Genomic DNA, 9,045 nt, shown 5'->3' on the forward strand with positions numbered 1-9,045 from the left:
TCACTCAACGTTTATTTAACAAAAGAGGCAACATATTCACATATATGGCATTTCACATAAAGCCTTTAAGAGGTTCATCTAACGTTCCTCTATACATCGACAGCATCTTGACAGCATGTTTATGTCGCGTATACCGAATCTGTTGTAACAATAAGAGATATGATACAATGCCTCAGAACCACAAAGCAGCTTAGAACAGAGTTGTGTTGAAAGGATGACAGTAAAACGGGCTAGACATATATGTGAAATATGAAAAAAATACATAGAAACTGATAGATTTGAAAGCCATTAATGACAATCAGATAGTGTTTAGTGGTCACATGTTTGGTTGACTGTTCTAATAGTCTAATAGACTGGTCTAACAACTCTGCTGACTGAGCGGTCCTGGTGCAGCGATCTAAACCCACCTGGTACTATCGACGCCCCCGGTTTACTAAAACAAGCAAAGAAGACGCATTTACAAAGAATATTTCAACCACGAGTTTGAAATCTGTAGTTTAAAGACCATTCAAAACACAATCCATTCAACAATCATAGTTAAATGATTAAGACAAAAACCCTTAAAATAATAATACAAAAATAATACAAAACTATTGGCACATTTAGGCACTGTTGGTCAGACGAGTGAGCGTATGAGAAGAGCCAAAACTTTAACCTCAATGCTCCGGCTTAACTGTAATAAAACAAAACTGTAATAATGGATATTAAATGTTTTCAAGGCTCTTAATAGCCTTACCCCAAAGAAACCCATTGATAGTTGTATCTATATCTATCTATATCTATATATATATAACAAACATAGTTGGTGCACCTCCTGCACATGTAATAGAAAATAAAGTGAAGAGTGGAAGAATTCAACCAGTGACATTATAACTTCCTCTAATGCATTTAGAAAGTCAAATACCTCTGTTTTGAACAAACATCAAACAATTGTGGGAAGTGAAAATATCTCAATTAGTTCAAATATCCTTCTGTGGTGATGTAGTTTTTAAACAAATCAGATTGTATGCGTGCTGTCAGTGTTTAGAATTCACCACAAATGTTCACTAAAAGTAAAGAACAATAAAGAACTCTGTACAGCAGCATCAGAAATTTGTGTAAAATGACATAATGTTTCGTGCTCGACAGCAACAAGTATGCATAGTGTTTCATGAACGCCAAGCACAACAAACATACAATAGATGTGACACATATTTTGGTAATTTGCACCTGGCGGTGTGATAATTATATGATTTTACGTCTTATAGTTACATTCATAGCTAAATCTGGGATGTCTGTTCCTTCTTTTGGTTTGCTTATTTATATTATATATTAGTTATAACTTAACTCCCTCTGTTGGCAAACAAAGTGTCTTATAGTAGTTATTATGTCGAGCCTTTTCCAATTCTACGGACTGAATATGAGGCCCTCTAGTGGAGACATAGTGCGACAGCATCGGCTTGTTTCTTGTTCCTCGTTAAAGTCCGGTTGCTTCTCAAACTGTAGCATTCAGAGAGGACTTGTGATTAATTGTAATGATTCCACGGCTGATTTATCTCTAAATGTTCGGTGTCAATTGAAACCACTGCGACTTCTCCAGGTTCATCACATTACTCGAAGAATGTATCTGTATATTTGAGCCAATTGTGGTGCAAATCAAATATTGTGACTTATTATTTAGTTTTCTTTACCTCAAAGGAAAATAATGACACACGTTGCTCATTATTATTATCACTGAGCATTCAAGCAGTGACTGTAGATGTTTACAAGGAGAGAAAAAGCCAAGAGGGAGCAGTTGCAGAGGGAATGTGGACATGTGAGTCCTGACTATGAAGGAAAAGCAGCAGAGGAGAAAGAACGCTCTTCTTCTTTTTCCTCTTCTTCATTTGCACCTGGAAAGGGCCTCCTGCATCTTCTCTTGCACGTGCTCCATCTTCTCGGACCACTCCTCGCTCAGACCCTCCTCGTCGTCTCCGATGACGGCGGCGTATCCCATGAGGGCGATGAGGCCGATGCAGAATAGGTAGGTGAGGCGCGTGCAGAGGAGCTCCATGGTGCGGCGGTCGCCTTGCGAGTGTTTCAGGTACACCTCCAGGATCGGTCTGCTGAAGAGCTTGGGCTTGCCCACCACGCCGTCGTAGAGCGTGTGCAGGTTCTGGTCTCCCAAGTCATTGGCAAAGCTCTCCTCGAAGTCGTCCTTCTTGCGTTCGCGGTGCTCCGGCCGCGCCTCCACCATCTCCATGAACTTTCTGAACTGGTTCTTCAGGTTCTCCTCCACGCGGCAGTACTGCCCGTCCAGCGTTTCCTTCTTGATCTGCACCAGCGTGTTGCGATTCATCTGAGAGAGCTTGTCCAGCGCCCGGTGGACCGAGCCGAACTCGCGCTTCAGTTTGCGGATGTCCTCGTCGTCAACGTGGTGCAACACCACCCGGATCAGGGAGCCGGCCACGCCAAAAATGGGGTTAACCACGGCTGCTGCCGAGGAGATGGTGGCCACACACTGGAGGACTTTCACCAGGCCCTGCTTCAGCTTGGCATGGTCCTCAAGGATCTCCTCTTCCATCATATTGTTCATGCTGGTGCAGATGTTGAGGTCACTGAGTGCAGATGTTGACGTCTGTGAAAGACAAGGATCATAGTTTATTGTAGTTGATGGTCTTTAGGATGCTGCAGCCACATTCATCACAATGAGGCACTCCGTTTGTTCATGGGACAGTTTCCAGTGTAGTATTAAAGCGGCATTGCACCAGTTGTACACTGAGTTCAGCTGACTCATCTAAAGGAGCACTACTCAAGCCTGGGGAGGTTTTACAATGGGTTCTGTGGCTGTGCTTTAATTACGATTTGTTACACTTATAATGAATGAATTCAGATTATTTGCCGGGGTAACTTAGAAAGTGTTTGCCATCAAGGATGAACTACATGATATCAAAGCCATGTTAGACTGCATGCAAAACTGATCCCACAGAAACAATAACATTTGGACGGACACTCTTTACACAGAGCAACTTGTATCCAGTTGCGCTCCACAGAAGCGTATCACTGATTAGTTCCTCTCAGCCTGATGTGTCTTCTGACAGACACATTTTCATGGCGGCTTCACAGAAGAATCTGAACATGGCAGACAACAGACGGTGAAATAAGTCTGCCGTTAAACCGTTGAAGAAGACTTGTGGCTTCTTACATCGAATCTCTTCTGTTCTTCAGGAACCTCGTCCTGGAGTTGTCGTAGTGAGAAAGGAACTCTGGTCCTGATCAGGATGATTCCTGAAACACAAGACGAACGGGGATTCAAACACAATTCAAAAATATCCAACACAGGATGCATAGTATAGTACAGATTTTGATTCATTCTCTCTTTGAACCAGGAAGTGAACAGACTCTTGTCCCTTGCTGGTTGCAGTTTTTAGCAGTGAAGGAGTTAACAGCCTCTCTGCTTCTGTCTGACGGTGCATCATTCAGCACTCGAGCCTTTCAGCACCAGGCTGCTCTGTGTGTGTTTCTATGGACAGAGCTGATAGCTCCTCACAGCTAAATAGGGACGGCATGCTAAGACGCTAGCAGCAGCTAATGGGAGGGACGGGGGAAAGACAAATACGCCACGGCTGACTGAGCCGCAAGACTTGTTTATTACATAACAGAGGCTGCTTTTCAATACATGACATGATTTCACGATACTTTAGAGGCAGAATTAAGAGGTTTAAAGTAAAATGTGTGTCAGCTGCAAGGCTACAAGAGGGCGCAGTAAAAGCTCTGTTCACACCTGATACTTGTGTTTGTTAAAACAGGATTAAACAGGAGTCTTCCCTTAAATACACACATAATAAAGGACAGTTTGACATCAGGGCTGTTTCAAGGACTCATGTTCCCAACAGTATCCTGTTATCTTCTTCTTCTACACCTCAGTAAGTCAGTTATGGCTCGGCATGCGTGCTATGGTACTACAGACGCATACCAGTCTGAGATTACAACATAGCCACAAAGATAATCACAAATGTGTTGTGCTGACACTGGGGACCCACACAGCTGATGACCACAAGGCTGTTCACGTTCAAACAGGCCGTGAGACACACTGTGAGGAACAGTCCGGTGTGTCTTTCTGTTTTGTTTTCGTCCCTTTTGTTTTTAAATACCCGTGTCCACCAGAGGAGGGCAGTAACTTAACCTGTAAAGACACCCATAATATCCACCATCTGATTTCAGCACCATCACTGTGGACTAAAAGCAGTGACGCTCTGGAGCAGGATTTAACCCTTTAGCTTCAGATTGTAGACTGCCTGTAGATGATGTGCTTAAATGCATAAATTCAACACAAAAAAAGAGTAAATGTTGAACTTTATTTAAATACTAGTGAAACCTACACATATAAAATCCTGTAAAATGAGATGAAATCTATATAAGATGCTTCTGAAATGTCACTTTTGCTAAATGCTGTCTTTTTTTGTTGTTGCATGACATCACCTTTGCATTTGTGCTGAAAGCCATAAATGCCTTTTGTTTAATTTCCCTATTGTGAAGAATAATGACTGCTGATAAAAATAGTTATTTGCTTCACAGTTGGTACTTTGCAGCTGCAAAATAATCCTCAAATGAAATGCATGTGTGTTATATTTTAATTATTGTGTCCCTGTTTTCACAGAGGATGTTCTACAACAGAAATGCTCCGTGACTCAACACAGTACATCAAACTGCAAGAGGAGAGGAAGGTAATGAAAGGGTTAATTACAGTTTATTTTACACAAGTTACCTCTCTGGCACAGTAACACCAGACAATTGAAGATATGTTATTAATACTAGATGATCTGCGCTATATTTAATAACAAATTGGATGGTTTTGGTGAATCATACATCTTACTGCAGCTGCATTTTAATCTGCAACAGACAATTCAACCTTTGTGCAAATTAAACTATATAATTAAATTGATTCTTTACCTACAAATGTCTTAATACATGTTATAATCAATCTGAAGACAATTAAGGATTGATGTGTAATCATATTGGTTTTACATGTAAATAAAAAGATTGATTAAAAGATGATAAATACCACCAAATACAGCTGTTTGTGGGTTAACCAATCACTGCTCTCTAGCAGCATGGCCTTTTAAAGAAAGCACAGAACCTCCACATCTCAGTGAGAAAGTCTCGGCCTAAAGTTGCGGCCTGGGTGACTCAGCTTCCGCAATATTGTGCTTCTATACAGACAGAAGCTACAAGAACATCTGAAGTTTGAGTCTCTCCAAGAAACGTTTGACTCTTGTGTTGGTTGTAAACACAGCAGCTCGGTGTGTCTAATCAGGAAGTGTAATGCTGCTCTTACCTGTGTCCCTGCAGTGGAGCGGCCATCTTTAATGTTTTCTATGACAGCAACAATGCTAGGCTAACCCACATTTACACGTTATATTCTATTAAAAGTATCCGTACAGGACATAGTTCACATTTTCATGACTTATTTGACTGATTTCCTGTCACTTCCTTGTGTTTAATGACCGTTTGCTCTCTCTCTACAGATCACAGCCTGTGTGGCAGTTGGGACACTTTTCTACGGAAGTGTACAGCCTGGAGGCTGCTGCAGTTCAAACAATACGTTCATTAATGAAAGCTAACATACAACAATGAAGTATCTTCCGGAGTTCTTCTGATTAGGAGTACTAAAACAAGCAAAACACCCCCTCTGCCAACAGCTCAGGGCCAGACAGCCGCCTCCCGGCCCAGCTATGGCTCCCCCTAGCCGTGCCTCCATATTTCCTTGTTAATGCACCAAAGTGCCCTGGCCCTCCCTGCTCTATCACACTGCAAAGACACCATAAATATACCTGATAACTTCACTTTCTCTTTATAAATGTGGAGTATATAGTCTCCATCTGCGTCTCAGACAACTTTGGGCACCATTGGCCACAGCAAAAGAGAGGATTTCTTACCTTTTTGAGAGTGGCTGTTGGCTATACCTCCCTCTCTAAAGTCTCAACCTCGGTAGCCTCCGTCTTCTTCCCAGCAATCCCTGCAAAAAAGGACACTTCCATGTTTGATGAATGTGTAGGGGTGAACAAATTGGACTAAATTAATTCTAAAGAGCCCATAGAGCCCCCAAAACCCAGAAATTGCCTTTATAGCTCCAAAAACCAATAAGCTTCAAATTGCCATTTTAAAATGACGTGCTAATAACATTAAACAGTAAAACCCACTCCTCAAATACACCATGTCCCACCCCTATTGTTTCAACTTATTCTGGCCCATCTAGTACTCATACGGTTGATAGTACAGAGCAATAGTCAGTCAATGCGCAGCTGCGTATTCCTGCGCGTTCTGCTACCCTTTGTGCGTTTGTCAAGCCTTGGAGCATCTTTGGGAGGCTACAAATAGCCCATTGGTGGTATTTATGAGTCAAAGAGACCCTTATCATGTGGACTGGACCAAAAAAACGGGAAGGAAAATACTTTAATGAGCGAAGAATCCAACCAGGAAAAGAGAGAGCTATGGAACCAAATGGACCTCTCCAAAAGTGCACAGGTGCACCCAAAGGCGCAGAGAACTATCTTAAGGCTCCTGGAGGCTAAAAAGGGAAGTTTATCCGACTTAAAAAGTAATGATGATAATAATTCCGTTTACATTTTGCCAATTGCGCTCAAAAATTAAAGGCTACACTCAATAATTGTCGAATTTAAAGTGTATTCATAAGCAAATCGGAGTCTGAAAAATACACCAAGTGGCAAAGATAGTGCTTTGGACCATTACGTAAATTGCTTCACGTATTTAAATATATATTAATTATTTAGATATAGTTTTGTTAATATTGACAGCACTGTAGCGAAGCTCACAAATTGAAATCGTCTATTCTTACCAACCAAGCAGGCAAACACCTGAACTGTAAACGCACCAATTCAGTGCGCCAAAGTAGCCATTTGTCTGGTCCTGTATCCAGACATGAATGACCAATAATTTAGACCTGTAGCACAAAATATAAATATATATGCTTTATATACGAAAATCCATCCAGGTAAATCTACTGGATTAATAAATGTGGAGCGACTGCGCCGGCAGTTGAAGCTGTTTTCCCCCAAACAAACCTCTATGCAAATTCTGATGGCAGCTGCCAGCAGAGCGTTAAAGAACAACCCTGTTCCCTTCAACGCCTGACTGATGTCTGTGATGTTTACGTCGTGTATTACAACAGCAGATAGTCACAAATACGATGGGCGTTTGCCTCCTTTGCGTGTCCAGACCTGAGCCTCCAACAAGTTAAAGACCCCGCATCCCCTCTCTGAGACACCAAGCCTCAAGCGACAGCGGCACAAGAGAGTCACTGTCCTCCCTGCGGTTTGTAGTGGAACAAAAAATAGAAATAAAAACACGAGTGTCCGTTAGAAACAATAAAGCCTCCGTTGTCTGCTCAGAAACGACTTTCCACATCGACCGTATTGTCGATAAAAGCAGGCGCATGTAATGTGTAGGCTCTTTATTCAGCAGCACCACAGCCGGAGCTTGAGCCGGACGCACGCCTGTCCCCATTGTGCATTTGCCGCAGCAGCTGTCAGACAGATCACATTTCAGACTGAAGTCACTGTGCGATGAATACTCACAGGTCCTATATAATACTGTAATAACCTCTCTTGTGCAAGATCAGCTGTGCGTCGGTCGGCGGTCAACATGCGTAATATTTAGGCTGAAGGATGACAAACCACTTCTGTTGCAAGATTGTCTTGTTTTTTTTTTAGCTGGGGGACAGGAGGAGCTCTCTGTTGACGGTTTGAAAGCCGCGTTAATGATGTCTAGAGGCAGTGAGTAGATAAACAGCACGAGGCATAAGTGTGACAATCACGCGATACAGACTTCGGATAAAGCCCTTTATTTCACAATATACTGTAAGCATACATTATATTGTCTGATTTCATTCAATGTGTATATATTTTAAAATAAAAAATAAAACAAATGGAAATCTTGGTTGTTGTTTTTTTACTGTGCAGTTTCCAGAATAAAATAAGAATCACAAATAGGAGAGACAAAGATTAGACATGCTCTTTGATTACAATACAAAAAACAATACCAGAATTATGTTTTACATTATTTTTGTTATTTAACATGTTTCAAAAAAGATCAAAAATGTAAAGTCTTACAAGTAAAGATTTAATGCTATATTCAGAGCTGATATATCATATAACTATTATCTAAAGATATAGTCCAGTATTATCTACCTGAGCAGAGAATGAAGTTGCTGTTCCTGTGAGTGTGTGTGTGTGTGTGTGTGTGTGTGTGTGTGTGTGTGTGTGTGTGTGTGTGTGTGTGTGTGTGTGTGTGTGTGTGTGTTGTTATCAGAGCATCACTGTGCTTTGTTTATGAAATTAATTTCATACTTTTAAACTCTAAAACAGTTTGTGATGTTATAAATCTGTAAATAAGTTAAGTTGAAAAAGGCAGAAATGAACAAATATTGGTTTCTGTTCACGATCTGAGCTCCTGTTGCGTTAAGATTACGATGTAGATGAGATACAAATGTAAATGTAAGTCTGATATTAAGGTGTAACAAATGGAGCAGTTTCTGTGCCAAATTTAGTCAACGTGTACTCAGATGTGCAATGGACATGCAGTGCAATTTATTAGAAATGTGCATAAGCCATTTTATAGTTTATTTTAAAAAATTCACTGTAAGTAGTTTCTATCAACTATCATGATTTTCAGAACAGAAAACACAGATCTGACTGAAATGTGTAATTTATGGGTATGTTTACGTGCATTTCTGACTTTGAATGACGAGGGTTGCTTTGGCAAAGTCTCCAAGTGCTTGAAGTCAGCCACGAAGGAGCGGGTGGCTGTGAAGATCATGAAGAGCAGCCAGTACACAGATGAGGTTAAGAACGAGGTAAAAGAGAAGTGCCAAAGGTTTCATTTGTACGATGCTTTAAATGCACTTAAACCATTCATCTTAAATCTAACATTTCACATGTCAAGATCAAAATGATCGACTTTGGCCTGGCTTGTCCCGTTTCTCAGATGAGCCAGGGCTCAATGATGCAGCCACTGTTTTACAGGGAAGTCATTTGTAACACTGCACCAATAAAGCAGCCGAAGAAA

The 9,045-nt window shown here is 41.1% G+C and overlaps 1 protein-coding gene across 1 annotated transcript; it reads right to left on the reverse strand.

The window, feature by feature from the left end:
* rpz (rapunzel) lies at positions 1 to 5,950 on the reverse strand. The gene is made up of 3 exons (XM_079165553.1): positions 5,898 to 5,950; positions 3,164 to 3,246; positions 1 to 2,596 (listed from the first exon to the last, which is right to left on the reverse strand). Exon 3 carries the CDS (start codon positions 2,552 to 2,554, stop codon positions 1,862 to 1,864), a length of 693 nt encoding a protein of 230 aa, XP_079021679.1. The 5' UTR covers positions 2,555 to 2,596; positions 3,164 to 3,246; positions 5,898 to 5,950; the 3' UTR covers positions 1 to 1,861.
* Positions 5,951 to 9,045: the final 3,095 nt, after the last annotated feature.

The sequence above is a fragment of the Pholis gunnellus genome (genome assembly GCF_910591455.1).
Source record: "Pholis gunnellus genome assembly, chromosome: 8".
NCBI classification, from domain to species: domain Eukaryota; kingdom Metazoa; phylum Chordata; class Actinopteri; order Perciformes; family Pholidae; genus Pholis; species Pholis gunnellus.